Below are 20799 nucleotides of genomic sequence, written 5' to 3'. Positions count from 1 at the left end.
ATATTTTGGTCAGAAATAATTAAAATACAGGCCAGGCCGTAGCCTGTGGCCTCGAACTAGGCTACCGACGACCCATAACGACCAGGGAAAGTCACATTAGATACAATTAATATCAAACGATCGCATAGATCCATGGGATCATTCCCCTACACTGAACAAGCTGTTACAAAAAGTACAACATTTATTAAAAATTACATTGTCAAAGAGATTGCCAGCCACGAGATCCTATAACTTCAAATAAAAAAATTCATGAATCCTTGCTATCTTTATCGTTTCCCAATAACAGCCTCCTTTCCCAAGAACAACGAGCTAAATTGAATGAGTGAGGAATTTTTTTTTTAAAAAAAAAAATCAGCATCGGAACGTGTCTACAGACACGGCTCCCGTTGGTGCCAGTTGGCTTATTCCATTGTTTTTTTCCTGGATCACCGGTCATGTACAACCGCCAAAGAAAGCCCCTTCCTTCGGTAATTCACAAGAAGAGAAGAACCCTGGCTTAAAAAATAATGGTGAGTAAATATTACACAAATTTGTAAACTTTTTGTACCTTTTGTGTGTTTTTTCCCTTTTTTTTTTTTTTTTAATTTGGTGAGGGCGCTGGGGGCTTTGGGGGGGTGTTAATTTGTACATGGATCGGATGGTCGTCCTAGCTTCTGAGAAGGGTCGTAGGGTGCAAATTAGAGTAGCAGACAAGTTTGGGCCGGCGGCGGTTTGACCTGGAGCCTGGCTTGCTGCTGAGACCAATAGGCGTGGGCAGAGAGAACCCGGTCCAACAATTCCTGGGGGACCGGCTCCCCCCTCCTCTGCTGAGGGGAAATCCTGGCCGTGTGTACCAGCGTCTTCCACTTGTCCTGCGACCACAAACATCTCACCGCGTTTAGCATGTGGTCAAATACGGTAACTTGTTTGAATGGATAGCTTATGGAAGAGACCAGAAGCTTCCTCCAGGTATAGAATAAACAACGGGCTATCAGAATAAAAGATGCTTAACAAAATAATCCTAAATAAAGCTCGATAAGGATCCAGGCTGAAAGGGTCCACCGTCGTATACGGATAAGCGTCCAGACACGGATGCACCTCTGACCTTGAACGAGGAAAAGCAAACAAATAGATGGCGTATGGATAGCACCAACCAACCATATTAAGATCACGATGCTTTCCCGGAATTGGACAAAGATGACTACCCTTCCACATGGCATGATTGGAAATTTCAAAAAGATGGGTCTCTACCAAACACCAACGAGATTTGACGGACACTACAACATGAATTACCTTAAGATCAACGTACGTCCGGTGCTTTGCATTGTCGAAGGCCCGAAGCTTGACATCTCGCCATCTGGATAAAAAGAGTTAAGAGTAAGAAAATGGCAAATTATATCCCACACCATATGCACCACACCAATCAGCTTGGCTTCTTCCCGTTGGTCAATCACCATCGTAGAGCCCATAGGAAGGAGACGAGGTGATTGGCCTGTGCAGGGTATAATTTCTCCAGCAGACCGAGTCTACTACAAGAGAAGTGATCGGCACAGACCTTCCCGTCCCGAGCTTTTCAACAGCCTGGACAAGTGCTTCTACTTCAGCGACCGAGAAGGGTCTCCTGATGCGGCGTTGGACCATCTCAGAGCGCCTCGACTTGCAAAGTGGAACCACAGACAATGCCTCAGCATTCATCTGCGGCACTGGAACTAAAGCTCGGGAATTTGCTGTGGTTTTATCCAGAGAAGGTGCATCAGCAGGTGACTGAACCGAATCGCGATCACTCTCAGGGCAGTTTGCTGCAGAGGTCAGTACAGGCTGTGGGTTCGCATCAGATGCCCCTTGGTATGCTGCAGGTTTTGCAGGTGCGATCCTACAAAAATAGGAATGGTATCAGACATCCAATAAATGATCAGATAAGTAACCTCAAATAAATATTAAATGGAGCAAGCAGTTCAATTGCCTTATCGAAACAACCGTATTAGCTTTACTAAGATCAAAGCAACATAATGCTAACACAATTGAATCGATTCACAACAAGGTTGAATTCAAGCGCACCAGTCAATTGGTGCAACCAGGAATTCCAAACATGATGCAGCATATTTCCGACAAATGCAGATACCCCTTCTTTTTTTTTTGGCCAAGAGGGAGACCCAACCGGTAATGCATGGCAACAGCTCATTCGGAGATGCAAAGGCTACTTGAAGGACATTCATGATGAATAATACATTTGGTTGCTAATATTGTGGTGCAAAAATATGTATCCAAGTAACTTCGATCAAACTATCTATCAAGCAGCAGTGGTTCAGTGTCATCTCTTTACCTTGCTAATGGTTCAGTAGCATCACCAGAGTGAAGAAGATGGGGATCCTTGGAGCTGGTCAGGGGTGCTGGAGCTTGTCTGGGATTTGGCTCCAACGTGAAGCCCAAATTGTCCAGCTTCTCAGCATGAGAAATACCAGCCTGGCGCAGGGTTTTGCAGTCATCTCTAACCTTCTTTCCTTGGAGAAGAATACCAACACGCAGTCCACCTCCAAGAATAGCAGTCACAGCCTCCAGAACTGTCCTCTGCAAAAGAAAATACAGCTGTAAACCTAATAAATTCAGAAAACATAACTCTCTACCAATAGAATATCTGCCTATCTGATGTGGTAAATATAAGAAGATCAACATACTAATTTTGGAAGAACTCCACTAAGTTCGACATCGTTCAAATTCAAATATAGAAATTTCTTATCCATCAGCCTGATAAGACATGTTGGCTGTGCCGATAATTATAGCTCCAATATATGGCAAAGCTACAGGTGCATAAGCTAGAAGTCGCATTGAAAAGCTAATATAATATATTGGGTCTGCAGTCCCTACAAATAATACTATTTACTACGAAGTATAAGTTCTGTTCCTTTAATGGTCTGATAATTAAATTGAAGATCTTCAATTACATATCAGGAACAATTATAAGATAACTGAATCATCACTTTCTATCACATTAATACAGGCCGACTAGATACAATTAAAATAATAAAATATGAGGTGACAAGGCTTTGATCCGCACTAAATGGAACAGATAAAATAATGAATATGCATAATTCTAGTTGCAAAGCAGAATAGGAAATAAAAGGATATTAGAGAATCATGTACCTTCAAGGAACCAACAGTAGCATTTTCAGGAATCTCAATAAAAAGTTCTGGCACCTTGAAAGACTTGATACTAAGTTTCACTGAGAGAAAAAGACGGTACACCTCAGAACCTCATGATCGGGGTCAAAACAAAATTAACTAAAGTCATAGATTAGCAAGTCATCATTGTTTCATGTAGCCTACTATATACCATGGTAATCTCCCGATTCATATGATGATTTTTGACCAGTTGTAGAGGATGATGCACCATTCGCTGCACAAGCAATGTGATTGTTTCAAAATTGAAAGTACCAAAAAGATCGTAAGGTGGTTAGCAAGTGTAAATAGCTTAAACGATACCAACCTCCATGCAAAGTTGCCGGTGAATCACTTGCTTCTAACTTGATGCCGCCCTTTCCAGGTGGATTAGATATACCATCGCGAAATATCCCTCCATCAGATGCTGATATTGAGCAGCGCTCAAACAACTTTCTCCTCTTGAATGAACTCCTTTGAGTTCTTTGACGTGTGCAAGGCATTCTCCTGCTGTGGAACACGGACTTCATTTCTACATCTGAAAAGAGAAAAGGATAGAATGTCCGGTCAATCAGGCAAGTCGATCACAAAGACAAAAAAGACTATAATTATAAACATCGACATAAAATCATTAATTAAGATGTTATCAATACTGCAGAATTTGTACCAGTGTTGGCAAGCTCCCCATCCTTTGACATAGTTGGATCAACTTTCCAGTACTTAGATGTCAAGAGCTTCCTTATCCTACGGTCTCCTATACGTTGTGCCCTACAGGCATGAGTAGTAACAGGGCTAGGATAAGTACACCCAGAGGAATTTTCATCATCATCTCTATATACAGAAAATTCCACTCCATCCCCACACTTGGGAACAGAACTGTCACGAGGAACACGATCTCTGCAAGAAGGCACTTCCGCACTGCTGTCTGAACTAACCACAGCAGGAGGTTTGGCATCCAAATCCATTGGATCCTCTGGAATGTTCATATCTGGAGCATTCCTCTCTATGACTTTTCCAGAAATTTGCCATTCAGCTTGGCGTGGAGTGTTAATTCCATCTCCTTCATACTCATATGATTCCATAGAACCAGGAATGCATCTCTGAGTGCCGCATTTTTTGGGGATGGTAGTGGTACCAAGAGAATATCCACGTTTGGCCCGTGTGCTACTAATAATTGACTCCCCAGCAAAAGAATCCCTGTTGTCAGACTTTACAAAGGCAGAAGCAGGTGATGAAGCTGTTGCAAATGGAATTTGCGGATGCTCTTTTGAGGCATAGCCGCTCTGTCTCTGAAAGACTATCTCAGAACCCAAAGCACTCTCATCACAGCTTCCTTGATCAAAAGCTTCAGCTTTCAATGGCTTCTCATTTTCAAATTGTTCCTGTTTAATAATATCCTTTCCAGCAGTAGGGTTAGAAGTTCCAGTTATGTTACATGGAGTCGGAGAGTTCTGTCTCTCTGATAACAACCTTCCTGCTACAGTGGCAAGCAAATCAAATGCACACATCCGATTGTCCTCGACCTTCTTTCTAACAGAACGCTTACCCTGTAGATGAACTGCAATGAGTTATACAGAGTTGACAAACCAGAAAAAAACAATGAAGCAGGTTGGGATAATATATGTACCCTAGCTGATCTTGGAACATGTGGCATTGCAGGAACCTGGTAGCCACTAGATCCATAATCCAACCTCTTCTGCAACACCATATCTCAAAGACTCACAACTACAAGAAACTCAGCAATTTCTAGTAAGCAGCACCTCCGCATTCATAATTTGTCCTCAAAACCAAATCAAGCAGGGTCCACCCCTCGAATCAAATGAATATAGCAGCAAAAGTACCTTGCTACGCAGAACATATGATGGAGCACAGCCAAAAAAAATTCCAAAGTTCAGGCACTTTCAATTTTCTTTAAAAAAAAATGCACATAAATTAACCTCTAAGGTTGATATTTAGAAAGTCATATTACAAGCATACTAAGGTATCCAAGGTAAAAGCTAAAACTCAAAACATCAAAAGCTTTCTCTCTGGCCCAATAATAGCCGAATAAAAGCCCGAATGTCAGTATATTAGAACCAAGAGATCTCCGATCCAGCAAGAAACTGTACGACGAAATGCCCTTTTCCGAAAAATCAATTTTTGTAAAAGTGGCGCCTTTGGAAATTTATTTTACATCCCTGCTATCTAATATGAATTCCTACAACCTTGGGCGAAAAAAGACAGAGACGTAGAAACTTTGGCAGGAGAATGTTAAAGGGGAAAAAAAGAAAGGAGGTTAGATTAATAAGGAGATCGCAGCGATGCATAGAGGGAGAGAGGTTAAATTCACTATTTTGCTAAACCCAGAACCTCCGAAAAACCATAGGATCTAAAACAAAGATTAAAAATTTATGGCAGAAACAGATCGAAGATCTTACCATAAAACCCTGGAGGTATCTACTATTAACTAATGTCCCGAAAACTTCAACCTCGGTTGGAGAATCTGAGGCATCTCCTTAGACTTCCTGCAAGAAGAGAGAAAAATAAACATTTTTTTCCGTCGTCAGGAAAGCTGTAACGAAGGGATCAAGACAGATATCACATGCACAGGGATCCGTAAGGCTTAAGGAATTTAGGTTCCAGAAACAGAACCCAAGGAAACATGACACGATCCACATGAATTCCGAATATAGACATGAATTGCTTAAAGGTAGATCGGATCTCGATCGAATTCACCAAATTTGAAAGGAAAAAAAATCCAAAAATATCATAGATATTTGATCCAAATTGCTTCTCCAAGAAGACAGATCCTAAGAAACCACGAAAAATCAATGAAAAAAAAAATCCAATTCCACAGTTGGGAAGAAATCCAAGGAGACTTCCAAAATGTCACCAAAATCAGGGAACAATAGATCGAAATTAAATCTGCAATACGCATCTTAAAAATTTGGCTGGAAATGGAACGGAATCTTGGACATCCAACCTGACACAATCAAAGGAAAATCGAAGCCAAATTCAAAAGTTCGACCAAACACAGAGAAAAATGATCAAAGCGATCAAAAGATATCCATAAAAAATTCAGAAAACCTCCACAAAAAACCAGGAAAAACGAATCGGGATCCTAGCTTCAAACCCTCCCGACCGGAATTCGCCGTTCTCACCTCTAAAACAACGATCTGATGAAACCTCGCGCTCGTGATTCCCGTCAGATCGTCAGAAAAAAAAACGTTGGAATTACCGCCAAAATCCGCAAGAATTCCTACGAAAGTACCGATCATACGAGGAATTACTAGAGAGTACCGAATTCCAGATCTCGATCAGAATTCGGAATTCAAAACCCTCTCCACGAACGCCTTATTTTTCCCAAAAATTCGCTCTTTTAAACGAAAACCTCCCCTTTTTTTATATTCTATTTCTCTCTCTCTCTCTCTCCACGTCTTGACATCGCCAAAACCCTGAAAACCACCCCATTTGCTTAAACCCCAGCCCTTATATCATGGACCCCCGTCACCGGATCGTCCGGTAAAACCTCTCCGCTCCGCCTATCGCCGGTTCCCCCAAACTACCAAGACCATTTCCTCCCTCAGCGTGATCCATTCCCTGTTCCTGGTCCCTTCGATTCCGGCCACGTGTCCATCCACCTGATGTACGGCCTTGTTCTACTGAGTCAGAATTTTTCGAATTTTTTAACAGTTCGGGTAGAGGACGCGATCGGACACCGGCTTCAAATTTCCAGAAAATTTCCGCCTTTTACTTTCCGCCTTTTAAAGTAAAAGGTGGCATCACTAGAGAGCAATTCGATGACCGAGATCATAGGCGTCAAACTGCCATCCGACAGTCATGAACGGTGGCTCGACAATTACAGTAAATTCTCCGACCGTTTGATCTCGTTCCGTTGGGCCATGGAGACTAGTCATTCTTCCGAGGGTAAACTGGAGAGCTTCTTAAATATAAATCATAAGCGGGCGTAGGAAAATTCAGGATAAATTTCTATTTCTGGTTTTTATAAATACGAAATGTTTGTGGACGGGAATATACGGGAGGATGCTGAAAGAATGCGAAGATTCCGCTCACCTGGCAGTTCCATTGGAGAAATATACAATTTCGACCTGGGAAAGCATATATTTCTACAACCGTGTCCACATAATTAAAGCTAATCTATTCAATAAATGACAGTATAAGTATTGGTTTGGCTTGGCTAATCCCTATTAAATTCCCAGTCAATCTGGGTTTCCTTGTCAAAAACAGTTACCTTACAAGGGCATTCCTATCCAATTCCCTGTGATTTGCCTTAAATCATAGGGTCTTTTTCGTCATTTCGAAGAGGAAGCGAGCTACCTCCCGGCCATCGGTTTGAAACGCTTGCCACGTGTGAAAAAAGCGGACGCCACGTGGAGAAGAAACGCAGAGCCCGATTGGGTTCTTTTTCTCGGCCATTATCCGGTGATTATTAAATCTTAAAAATAACAATAATTTCTTAATTTTTGAGATGGAGGGCGTTCGGAGGGGCGGATGAGGGGGTTGGCTCGGGCGTCATTTTCGTTAATCTTGACGACTGCGGGGGGTGACGTGGCGGGCGGGACAGCCAGGAGATTTGACGGCGTTAGAAGCGGGGATAAGGCCGGAGGTTGTGTGGTGGCACCGGGTTTGGTCGATGGTGTCGAAAGTTGGGACGGGAAGCACGACGCCACGATCGGAGGCTTACCGTTATCGCGCGAAATGGGCGGCCTGCCTAGTTTCTCCCGTCAACCAATCCCTCCATCGACACGTGTCCGGTGGACTGCTACAGGCAAATCGACTAGTTTCCCGGTACAGCAGTTACATCGTTTGGATGCCGGTGGCACACCTGATTCCGAGGGACCACAGCATAACAGCCCTCTGATGCAGCGAAGGCAAGGTTCTCTCCTCTCCTCGCCAAACTAGTTGTACACTGTCATTACGTATATGGAAGCCATTGGTACTTAGTTCGCCTTAACTTGATACCTTTGTGAAGACCAAAACCGGTATGGCAGTCGTTATTTTTAACCTCATGGGTGGATTGGGAATGGGGCAAGGTTGGCGGCCCATTGGAATCTTTTGACTTGTGGGTTTGGTTAGTAAAGTTAATTGGTTCGCCATCTGACGGTGGAGTGGATGAGGTGGGAGAGAGAGAGAGAGAAAAAGGAGCAGAAGCCGGAGACTTTTACTTCTGCCCGTTTCCTCGCGAAGTAGGAAGTTTGGATGAAACTTTAACAATGCAGCTGGCCGGGGGTGGGAGATGGTCAGGGGGAAAGCGTGGTGGGGAGGGATCCGGAGATTCCAAGCTCTTTCTGAGTTCCCAAAATAATGAAGTTTTCTTGACGTACAAGGTAGCAGGGGAACAGTCAAATGGGCATCGGGCTTGGGGGATGCAGCTCCTTCTCCTCGAGCTGTGCCAACTTGGATACCAGCATGCATGGGATTTGCATTAGATCTCATCCGTTGGATGCTCGAAACATGGATAGACCCACCAAATGGACGGTGAGAATTGTTGCTTCCCGTCAGCCTGCTGCAAGATACCATGCACTCCATTTCTTTTTTCTTCTTTCTGTATTTTAATTAAGCAATCATTAAAATACCCGGTGATTTGAGACAGGGCGCAAGTAAGAGATGCAGTACTACTGTGTGTACCCGCATCATCTATCTCAGAGATGGACACGTTCTGATTTCAATTTGATGTACGAGGCATTGCAGGGGCTGTTCATCTCCAACATGGATGATATGGTGTTAAAAGGATCACATTTAAGGAAAGAATCAGGGATTTGTGCGATTGCATCGCTAATTAAGGACTTAGGGGAGACTGAACATGTTCACATGGGAGGTATAACTTATGTAGCCAATCACGTGGTGAGCGTATAGGTTAATAGCAGCATAGGTAGAGATCTCATGGTGGCACATGAGTGTAGGAACGGCAATCTCAGGGAATCTTACGCGGATGTGTGGTCCTTCCCTCTCAGCCGTCCGATTGACGGCGAACGTGATGCCTCACCATTCCCTCCGTTACGCCTCCTTCCCACCAACAGTTTCCAACTTTAGATATTAATATCGTTGGCCTAAGTACTAAATCCAGCAGTCCAACCAACCACAGGTTGTACTTGTCGTGGGCAAGTTGCAACCAAATGGGGCAGCTAGATCTCCAGTATCTCACTTCTAAGATCAAACTGTAACTATAACCAAAATCACCCGAGCCTTATCACTGATTTCTTACTCATCAAGTATTTTTATTTGTATTTTACCCTTTTAATCTGTTTACTGGTACAACACGCGTAAAATATACACTACGGATCTAAATCTGAAGCCAGGTCTAATAAATTATCTAAGCGGGCCCAGCCGTAGGCCATCGTCATTCGCCGTCTGATCAAATGATGTCACCATAGCGTGGCCGGGATGAAGTGCCAGCGCATAATCCAGCTAAACAGGGTGGTGGACGGCGGACCCACTGCCACGTTGAGAGTATATACTAACTAAATCTTCAGCCATTTGATAAGAAAAGGTGTCACGTGAATCAACCGTCCACATGCTTTCTTGAATATTTTATGTAGGCTGGTAGATCTTATCCGGAGAGAAGGGTGTTCTATTTTTTTTGAGGGTCCTCCCACAACTGGTTCCGTTGCTTATAATAATTAGTAAGCACTAGAGATGGCTTGGTAGAACAGGGAGCCAACGCCGCCTTGCAATATGTGGGTAATTACTATAATGATTTATACAGAGAAAAAGGTGGTCCCGGTCTCGTGAGTGTTTAATTAAGAGCATGGTTATCGAGCAAGATAAGAATGCCCAAATTGGCTTCCAACTTTCATATTCTTCTTGTTTGCTCCCCATCTGCAGTCAAAATATATAATTTTTAGTTGAACTAGATCCACCATTAAGTTGGTGAACCAATCCAACCACAACGCAACATGCAAGAGGCGCCAGTTGTTCTTCTGAACACAGTCTTTTTTTTTTTGGTACAACAAAGGAGGGGAGGGGGAGGGACCAGCCCACCCGCGTAGCAGCCCCATTACTGGGCCCCCCTTCCACCAGGGAATGTTTGATACAGGTTGCAGGTTTTCGCGTGCCTTCCCCGACCCGTGGGCTCACCCCACTGGGTTCACCGCCTCACGTGTGGGTACGTCACCCCAGCGCCACCTTGGTACAAGTGGAAGGAAAGCATAACCGCCAACAAGCCAGCCGGGCGTGGGGCATCCGGTCCCCTAATTTAATCGACGCCCGCGCGTTTCGAACCCGGGCAACTTGGGCGGAATTATCGCCCCCTTACCACCAGGCTACTACCTTGGTGGCTTCTGAACACAGTCTTGATGGACTTCAATTACCCCCAAAAAGAAACCTACGATAGACCTTCACATCTGCAGGGCCTGTTTGGACGCTAAAAACTTTCCTATGGGTCAAAGTTGCCGAATAAAGGAAGGACAGGTGGGAGGATGGGGCCAACTCGTCCCAAGCTCTCCGACGTATAGAAATCTATTGAAGGGTAATTCTCGCTTTGTTTCAGAATTTAATGGATTGTAGGACGGATCCATGGACTGGCACGAATGCGATGTGTCCAGCTTCTTCATTCTTCTACGTCTCTTCGAACCTTTTGGTCCTTTACCTTGACCGAGCAATATCCTGCAGACCTCTTCAGAAATGGTCCTGCCTGCAAGTTTTCTTCCCAGAAATGAACAATCACGATACCAACAAAAGTAGATAGCTGAGTTTAGTCCCAACATCCAAAGGTCGATGCCCACGTATTACCATCCTTTGGATCATTTCCGCTCAACAGGTGAAATGGGACTTTTTTTGAATGTAAATGATAAGTTTTCCTATCCATATCAGTCGCCTCATGAATAAAATTATATGCCTTTGTTTATAGGGGCCCATTACTGCAATAGAAGGTTAGACCCTTTTTACCAGTACACTCCGTACGTGCGAAGCTCGCGATGGATAAAATCCACATGTAACTCTCAGAAATACCCTTTGAGAGAGAATGCTTTGAACCGTATCAATAAACAGAGAGCACCACCAACAGACCACCCGATAAACAACCACACAACCGGCAGGCGAAATCATCCATCTCCGAAAGGAAGACGTAACTGGTTCAAACAAGCTTAACGATGAGTTTTCCATGTAAAGGCCTGCCAATAATTCCTCTCGATGGTAGATAACTCAGTTACTGCTCTTAAATCAGTAGAGATCCTCTCTTCACCTGCTAGTATTCAATTGAGGCCGTCTATTAAATGTTTCGGCTCCGGTCCCCCGAATTAATAATGACGAACATCTAATTCTACATGACACTCGGCCATGTTGAAGTTGAATAATGTTTCAGCCTTCCAACAAGATCCATTTTGGTCCACAAATTATACGAGGCGGCTCCTTAGCTTGGCCGCCCAACAGTAGCACTGTCGGAGTCACAAGCCTGGGCCAAGCCCCACCACCTTTAACAGTACGTTATAATTTGTTACACAAGGCATAATCTGGATCCTTACAGCAGTAAAACCGAGAACTACGTTATGACTGCAAGTAAAAAAGAAATCAAGTAATAAAAAACATTGATGTAAGAATTCAATTATCACAACTACAGTACCCCTACCTCCAGGCCACCATAAGTTCACATGGCGTGAACGGATTTTTTTGAGTGAAAACTATAACGACAACAAAACAAAGGGATTGCAGGGCAAACATCTCGAATTGCTGCTACAAAGGCTAGGAAAAACAAACACACATATATTTGGAATAATGCCATCGAAACTACCCCCTAAGCCAACAGTTATTAACTACACTACAGATACATGAAAGCACTGACAAAACACTGCCCCACACAACATTAAAACTACGGGCCCAGATACATTTGGAGGAAAGGAGGGCTTACGTGTAAGCCGAGTACCTCATTCGGCAGACAGATTACCATACTGCCACGGGTTGAACTCGGTGGAGGCGATGCCGACTTTCTCAATGGAATCTGAACAGTTGATTTTAAGCCTGTGTTCTGTATATTTTCCATTGTACTCGTATACCTCCAGCTCGCCCCAGGGAGTGGGAGTGATTTCACCAGTCATGTTGAACCATCTTGGAGTAAATTGGTGCCCCTTGGCCTCTCGACATCTTTTTTCTGCTCTCTGCCGCTCCTCCAGACTGGGAAGTACAAAAATTAACAACATTAGTTGAATATGAAAAGGTTGAGATATAGATAATGTAAACAAATTTATTTTTAATATTGTGGTATTCAAGCTGAAAAATTCATGTTGAATTGATCAATGGTTCAAACCTGGCGGCACGAGGGTCGTCCTGGCCAGTTCCCGTGAGAAAACGGGGCCGGGGTTAGGGGCGGGGATTTGAAGAACATTTATGCAGGGAAAGAAGAAAAAATAGGAAAGAATGGAAGGAAGGAATGAAGAAGAAGATATAAAAAAGAAGAAGGAAAGAACAAGAAAAAGAAAGAAGAAAGAAAGGTAGAGAAAAAAGAAGAAAGAGAAGAAAGAAGGAAGAAAGGAAACAAGAAATAAAAGAAAAGAAAAAAAGGGAAAGGAAAGAAAAAAAAAAAGAAAACAAAGGAAAGAAGAAATGAGAGAACTAAGAAGAAAAAAGAAGGAAGGAAATAAAGGGAGGAAGATAAAAAGAAAAAAAGAAAGAATGAAAATAAGGAAGAAAAAGAAACAAAGAAATAAAGAAATAATGAAAGAACAAGGGGAGAGATACGGAAGTCTTTGACAGGGATGGCTGCAGGGACGGGGCTGTGAAAGTGCGGTGTCCCATTTTGGCCCATTTTGGGCCCCCATCCGACGAGATATAAAACCTTGGAATTTGATTGACAAAATTTGTTCACAAGGTACAAACACTTGTCTCTTTTTTCAGGGAACAAGGCATCAACCATGTCAAGAACCATAGCTCCTGGATAGATATATTGATTTGACTTGCATATGCAAAATGGTTTAATTCCGCTATCAACATAATTGCTGCATACAAACTCACCTGCTCTTCTCTGCACCAGCTTTAGACATGTCACCTTTCTCAAGAGCGTATCTATCAGGCCGCAACCGGGAGTCTGATGCCAATAATTTTTCAGGTGCTGTGTCAAAGCTGTTTATTTTGTGAGCAAAATATGTGTACTGATATTTATCATTCTCTGGTGTCGCAGCAACTCTCCAGACCTAGTCAAATCAAATATCAAGAGATTTCCTTAACGGCTCCAGCCAGTTCATATACCAGCACAACAAGATGCAATATTTATAAAAAGAATATGAGAATATGAGAATCTGAGGAAGAAACATTATAGTTCCTATAGCAATGATAATGCTATGTATCACTATCATAGTAAATCAGAAACCAAATTTATTGAACATCAGAGTATATTTGACAAAAGATTGTCAGTGAATTTTGCAGCAAACCCTTCAAACTCAAGATTCAGAAATGTTATACAGACTTCGTGGATATGCTCAAGTTATAATGACGCTATGTGGAACGAGAACTAGCACATCCATGATGCTCTAGCAGGCCCTTGGATGGAATTTCCAACCACCTCAAATCGGATCTTGCAGCTTTTATTCTCTCATCAGAAAGAAACCTTCAAGTTCCACAAATGCTACGCCAGACACAGGTAAAACCTCCATGACATGGCGGTCCAAGAGTCAAATAATGACTAGAAATTTCAGTATGATTCTAGAATTTCTTGTCCTTAGCAAGCTTATTTATATGATAAGATGCATTGTCAGGTTTTGATTCATTAAATACCTATATGAAGTGTGTAAGCGTTGTACTAACACCTCCCTTGACCTTGATGTAGAAATTATTGATGTAGGGTGCATATGCAAATAGCTAGAGCAAACAACATCAAAGGAATAGAATGGATAGACACAAGCATCGTAACAGTAAACAATAAAACGAAATGGTAATATGTGAAACGAACCTCTTTCAATTCAGTGCCTGGCAAGGGCTCCCCTTCAAGATCACAAGGCTGACAACTCATTGACTCATTCCATTTCCCAGTCATTAATATCTTGGGTTCTTCTTCTGCATCATATACATATCCATCCACTTCATATCGGCCAGCCCTGCCACCATTGGCAGAATCCAATGAGAGACAAGATATGACGCATATAGGGTTGCAAATACATTGCAAGAGATACATCTAAACACCACTATATTGAAGCAGACAATTCAAATTCAATACGAGTTCTGATGTCAACAAAAATAATATGCATAAATGACATGTCACATCAGAGAGGCCAAGAAACAGTGTCATATACAGCTTCATGCATATTCTAAATCGCATATCAGCTTTCCATTACTCTGCCTTTCATTGCTGCACCAGAGTTTGCAGTCTTAATCATCCAAATGCCACAGATCTCATAAAAACCTCAAAATATCAGGTTAAATTGTGATACGAGGCCATACCCAAACCAGCCACAAGGTTGAAAATAAAGAACAACTTTATCCCCTGTAGTCAAATTTGTCATAACCATCTCCCCAGGTGAATCAACCCATGTACGTCCAAATATAAGATTATTAACCTTTGTAGGAGGGGGCACCAAATCCAGGACAACACCAGCTTTCTTCAGAGTCACCCTTGTCCTGCATCAGCAAGCAAAGTTATTTAACTATTTCATTTTTAAAAAAAAGGTACGTAAAGCCACAGAGATGCTATGATCTTAAAGATGTAATTGATGTCGACACCTTTAGGTGGAATAAGAGATTCATCAGTCAAGTCAATTATACTGGATAACTAATGCCAACAAAACCAAGGAATGCTACAGATGGCCTTCACACTTTAGTTCTACATAAGCAGCTCACCTTCCAACTGGATAGACTTCCAGTGAATTTCCTAAAAACTTAGTTTTCAATTTAGAAGTGATGTCATAAATAAAATGTTCATTCTCAGCGTGTGCTGCACTCATTGGAGGATGGTGACTGACCTGGAAAGAAAACAAGTATGATGATTACATTATTGAGGGGATAGCCTGACAAAGAGCAACCGGTACTATACAGCAACAGTACCATACTATATTACTGACCTGCTCTGCAATGAACGTAATACCACCATGATTGACCATTTCATAAGTCTCTCCTAGGATGGGATTGAAAGGCTTCCAAGTTCGCTGGTAGGCAAAGTAGACGGATATTGCCCATGAAGCTGCGAATGGACATCATTTACACAATATGACCAAAGCATGTAAGATATGCACAAATGCAGAGAGACACTTACACGCATACACCAACCGCATATAAGGATCCTCACATTCATCTGCCAGGTCTAATAGGTGACAGTACTCCATTAACTGTGACAACCATTGCATGTATTAAATTACATACATCATTAGCAGCATCAAATAGTCCAGAGATACACTTGAGACAACATTGCAGAATATCATAGCTATATTTGATTAGAAATGTTATTGTACAAGAGCATTCTATTAAATCTTACCATTTTATATTAGAGAGAGATTCTTTTTTGTTCCATTTACACAAGTTACAAGGCACATGCTATTCCAATAAGCTTGCTGTACTAAAGTGTTAGACGTTTATTAAGAATTGGATCCTTGGCAACTCTTTGGATTTTCTAAATATTAAGATTACATATGAAAAACATCCCAGTACGGACTTTCTTTCACTGCTCTGCTACCCTTGTTTTCAACTTCATTCTCAAAATACATAATAAAAACCTCCTGGGGAAAAAGTAATGTATTTTTATTTCTATTTCCTTGTTTGAAAGTAGAAGGCATACCCTGCAAAACTAGATAAGGTTCCTAATAAACATCAACTTTAGGTATGAATAACACCAACCTCTGCCATTTTCTGAAGCATTGTCATTGGTTCAAAAATAATAACTGGAAGTGTCACCAGTGAAGTGACATCTGATCCTACATATTTGTGCATCATCTTCCAATAGCTATCTCGATCCTGCAGGGAAATACGATAGCTCACAAACACAAAAATAAGAAGCATTAACAAACATGATATGTTCTGCAAAAGCAAAAACACAGATTAAAAAGAAAAATTGACATCATTGGCATGATTAAGTTCAATAACTACAATATAATACATGAGTTGACTAATATATTTATATCTAAGAATTTAGTTCTTAGAAAAATCTCTCTTCATGTTAAACATTTGTATCAGGAAAATCCATGCATTAAACAGCCATGCGGCAATAGTTCCCGACAAGAAGTTTGTCAAATCCATGCCTGATAATTATATTTATAGATAGGCCATTTTTTTCCCCTGGTGTTACTCCAGCAATTAGTTGTTTATTTAAAATAAGAAAAGGTCTGCCATATATAGTGGGTTCTTAAATCTCTAAATTCAGCTGATCACCAACAAGCCTCGGCCACCATTTTGAAATGGTCTTTGACATATACACTAATACAATAAAAGATAATGTTCCTCAAACACCAGGATACAAGAATTCCAAGCATGCCAAACTTGTTGCATCCATCAAAAATCAAATTCCAAAGTGAAAGGCATACTGAAAAATATGATTCGATAATAATAACCCCATTAAAAAGGCATAAATGCAAGTAGTTTGACCCTCATGCTGATCATAGACAAAAATCTAACTCCTTCTAGGTTTATGTCTAGCATCAATGAATTACTGACAATGTGAAGAAATGTAGACTGCTTACAACAGATAAGTATCTTCTTGCTCTATAGCTTCTCAGATTAAGTCTGTTCATATGTCAATTAGATACTTTTCTGGTTCTACAAATGACTGGAGGCCTATTAACAATCATCAAGCCGAAAGTATTTGTTTTTTGGTAAGCACGATCTACTTGATGAGTTTGAGATGATGATCACGGTACCTCCTACGTTTATTCCCATAATAGAGCACTCTCAACATCTATTCTCACCAAGATTTAACGTACCGGTTGGTACTGTATCGTACCGAGCGTACTGTACCATACTGGTACTGAACCAGTATATACCGTACCATATTGTACCAGCACTCGATACGCCGTGTTGTACCGTATCGAACTACATATCAATATTGTAATAGAATATACTGGTACGAGGTCCGGTACTGAGATGCTGAATTTTGATCCCAACATTATCATATGCAACCTGTTGCATTAAATCATTGAATGCAGAGAACATAAGCATAAGCTAACGTTATCCCACCATACTTAAAGTTCATTCGCGCAAATATAAGCTTTATCAAATTAAGCAATAGATCATCTGAAATAACTGAACAAAAATGCAACAGCAGAAATATCACAGCAGTGAAAGAAAACAAAACCTCCTGCTTCCATCTTCCTCTTTGAGCTTCAGCTTCTGCATCTTCTGTGCCTCCTTCAGGATTGATTACTTCAAGTCCTTCATAACCCAATAACCTGAACGGAAAAGATACCAGCTACTTTAGTATTTTGCAATGACCAACATGCATTTGGTACTTGTCAGCAACACAAACATCCTTGTTAAAGTAGAGAGAAGTCAAAGTTGGTGCTTTTCAAAATAAAAACAACGTGAAAAGCACAGATTGCAAAAGAGAACCATGCCAAACATATTCTAAGCATACTATACATGAAGAGAAGGGTCACAAATATAAGGAATTCCTCTATGTTTAATTATATATACAAAAGGAATGTTGGTATATGCAAAAGGAATGTTGGAAAGTTATCTTCCACAAGAAACTATGTCAAATCATTCAAAAAGCATTTGAAAAACATAGCCAGAAGCTGTTATAGAAGTTTTAGCAGAAATTAAACCTGCAACTGCAGATATCACAGATTTGGAAATTTGTCATAATTGTGGTGATAAGTCACGAGGCTCGTTGTGCAACAGCAAGACTCTAGAGTTTAACTTTGTAAAAGAGAACAAATTGCTAAAAATAGTCCTGTACTTGTCATATTCTCTCTTCACCTAGACTACAAGTATTTCTCAATCACTATTAGATGGCTACTTTTTCATAGCATGAACATCAATTACATTACTATTAAAGTTGGTATTCCATCCAGCTAGCATTTTAACAACTCCTTCTCCTACCTCAAATTGCTCGGTAGGAATTTATCATTCACAGAAGGCTGACCTTTGGTTGTGGAACATGGTATAATACCTTCAACCCCATAAACAATAGATAGGGCATGCACCATACAAAGTTAGTACAACTAGGAAAATATTTCATATAGTAAATGGCAACAGCAAAAGACGCTGCAAAAAATAAAAAAATAAAAAAAATAAGAATAATATAATTATAAAAAAATCTTTAATAACTATGTATAACTAGAAAGTCAATATTGAAGCAGTTATTAATTTCAAGAAGAGATAGATCTGCTGTTGTATCCATTGGCTAATTTATGATGCTGTATTTGAAAGGACGTAGAAAGTGCGATGAAAATCTAGCAATTACGAATAAACCAGCAGAGGAACTAAGGGGCACAAATCATATTAAGGTCCTGTAGTAATGATTTTATTTTAGCTAAAAATGGTAAGGAAGGATTGTGAGAGAAAGGAATAAAGGAGAAGATATTTATGAAACACAAAAAGGGCATGTAAACAAGGAGTTTATCAAAAAAAAAAAAAAAAAAAAGATAAACCATATGCATATGTAATTTTGCAATGTCAAAGTGTATAAAGGACATGTAAACGGAAACACAAAAATGGAAATTATCTGTATAATTGAGATGGCAATAGCATATTCATTAACTTATCCAATAAGACTCTAACAGAAGTAAAATACTAAAATCATTGCCCTAAATGTTTTTGTACAATTAAAAAGGTAAATGGTCTTTGAAGGCATCTATCCAAATAAAGGTGAATCTGGAGATTGCACTAAAGGTTAATAAGTTAAATAAGAGGAGAGAAAATCAAGGAAGTAATGGGTGGGAATAGCAAAAAATGGTTTGAAGGCACATTCTACTTCGGAAGACTTGGGCTTCATTATATACTGAAGGCCTGCAATTTTTAGAGTTTTCAAGGTCTGTCTGCAAATTGTACTATTAAGCATCTTCCTCATTTATAAATTATAATATTGCAGCACTAGCATTGATAACTAGAATGAAAGAATAGTTATGAATATCAGAAAAGTCCATAATCCATGGAATTATATTGTCAACAAAGACAAGCTAATACATATAATCAGAGAGATTAGTACTTCCTTCTTAAGCAATAAAAAAAAAACTTTCTGAAACGATTTCAAGATAAAGAAAACATAAATCCCATAAACTAAAAATAATAAGCACTTATTAACCATGAAATATCGAACTATATTGTCAGGAATCCTACGAAAGCTTGTAAAATAAGCGAATCGTGTCATATCAGAACAAAAATTAGGGTTTCTTTAATAGAGCTTTAAACCCCATACCCCTCGCATCCAGTCAACAACAACTCAATTAAAGATGTTTCCAAAACGAAGGAATAAAAACAAGGGATCTAACGAGTCCTCGTACCCATTCACCGATTTATGCACCGCACTGCCCCAGTTCCTGATCGCAGAGAAGAATCCACTGCTCGACGGTTTCTCATCCCTAGAACCCATCTCCGAGACCCTGATTCAAAGGCCAGAAACCAAGAGAATCCAAGAAGAGATGCTCGAAAACGATCAGTCATCCACGGCGAACGGATCTCCAATAGCGGAGATCTGATCGCCCAATCCCTTCCCTCGAGTAGAGTCGATCGATGAAAGAAGAAGAGGAGAGTGGCAAGGTTTACATGCGGGGAAAAAAAAAAAAAAAAAAAGCGGAGGTGGAAATCTTTCGCGCGAAGAATGATTGGTCTTCTTTCCCGACGTCGACCGTTTGATCTCACCCCGCACAGCTTTTAAAGCAATCGAACGGTTTCTTTTATCCGTCCGCACAGAACCCGAAGCAGCCATTGTGCGATCCAATGGTGATTCTCGCGAAGGAAGGCGAATCGATCTTTCGCGCGAAAGATACAACCCCTGTCCGCAAACGTGGACCGGCGAGTTTAAGAGGCGAAAGAAAACGGCGAATCGGCCGAGTTAACCAATCGATGATTCCGCGCGGACGCGTAAGCTAGACCGTCCGATGAATCAATCGATGGACTCCCAGACGAGATTGTTGCTGTATAAAATTACCTAGCGTTTTAAGCTCGTATTCTGAACTGGCGAATTGGGAATAGCATCTGTCTCTTTTAAGCTGGCGTTGTACGTCGGGAAATCGCCTGGAACGTGCATTCCGCTTTTGTCCACACATTCGATACAGAAGTAGGTGACCTAACCAAACATCTTAAGACGGATGTGCAGGCTTTAGCTTTAGTTATTGCTTGGTTTGCTATATAGCAAGCCAACAAAGATGAGTTCTGATATATCTTCAAATTTAGCGAATATGGCGAATCACCACATGGTCAATTCAAAAGACCTGGGAGAGTCCTTTGCATTCTAAACTCTCCCCTTAGCTGCGATGCATCGATAATCAGCATGTTCGAGAAGCACGGGTATGATTCACGAACGAAATATATAGGCCGTTACCATAATGGCCTGCCCCACATCAAAATTACTCGCCGGTGGGCTCCAGTCTTCACCTATATATATATATATATATATATATATATATATATATATATATATATATATATATATATATATATATATATATATATAGCATTGTTGGGCCCTTCAGTTAAATTCTCTTTCGACTCTCCTATACTGCCACTCTGTCTCTCTCGAGCCTCCTTCTACTCCTCGAGAGTTGAATTTGACTTTAGACATCGAAGTATCCTCTACTCGATATACTTCGACAG

At 40.9% G+C, this 20799-nt stretch overlaps 2 protein-coding genes across 4 annotated transcripts; both read right to left on the bottom strand.

Moving 5' to 3' along the window:
* Positions 1-96: 96 nt before the first annotated feature.
* On the bottom strand, positions 97-6584 carry LOC103703507 (telomere repeat-binding protein 2). Of its 3 annotated transcripts, none has more exons than XM_088702252.2 (11): positions 6276-6584; positions 5553-5639; positions 4763-4980; positions 3803-4693; positions 3464-3673; positions 3311-3373; positions 3121-3200; positions 2303-2547; positions 1535-1852; positions 1273-1336; positions 97-851 (listed from the first exon to the last, which is right to left on the bottom strand). In XM_088702252.2, the coding sequence occupies exons 4-11, from the start codon at positions 4641-4643 to the stop codon at positions 678-680; spliced, it is 1995 nt and encodes a 664-aa protein (XP_088558378.2). In that variant the 5' UTR covers positions 4644-4693; positions 4763-4980; positions 5553-5639; positions 6276-6584; the 3' UTR covers positions 97-677. The 3 variants fall into 3 exon arrangements, with proteins under 3 accessions (XP_088558378.2, XP_008784600.3, XP_088558376.2); XM_008786378.5 differs by having other exon boundaries at positions 3803-4682; XM_088702250.2 differs by having other exon boundaries at positions 3803-4682; positions 4763-4976.
* Positions 6585-11632: 5048 nt separating this feature from the next.
* ORP3C (OSBP(oxysterol binding protein)-related protein 3C) lies at positions 11633-19833 on the bottom strand. The gene is made up of 10 exons (XM_008786380.6): positions 19488-19833; positions 17339-17432; positions 15889-16005; positions 15311-15383; positions 15120-15238; positions 14899-15020; positions 14503-14679; positions 14015-14159; positions 13081-13259; positions 11633-12243 (listed from the first exon to the last, which is right to left on the bottom strand). Exons 1-10 carry the CDS (start codon positions 19574-19576, stop codon positions 11997-11999), a joined length of 1362 nt encoding a protein of 453 aa, XP_008784602.3. The 5' UTR covers positions 19577-19833; the 3' UTR covers positions 11633-11996.
* Positions 19834-20799: the final 966 nt, after the last annotated feature.

The sequence above is a fragment of the Phoenix dactylifera genome, chromosome 8 (genome assembly GCF_051530095.1).
Source record: "Phoenix dactylifera cultivar Ajwa chromosome 8, Ajwa_hap1_PhDact_Kaust_v1.1, whole genome shotgun sequence".
In the NCBI taxonomy this organism is placed as follows: Eukaryota; Viridiplantae; Streptophyta; class Magnoliopsida; order Arecales; family Arecaceae; genus Phoenix; species Phoenix dactylifera.
The sequence above is the reverse complement of the archived record's forward strand: the minus strand, read 5'-3'. Positions and strand labels throughout refer to the sequence as shown.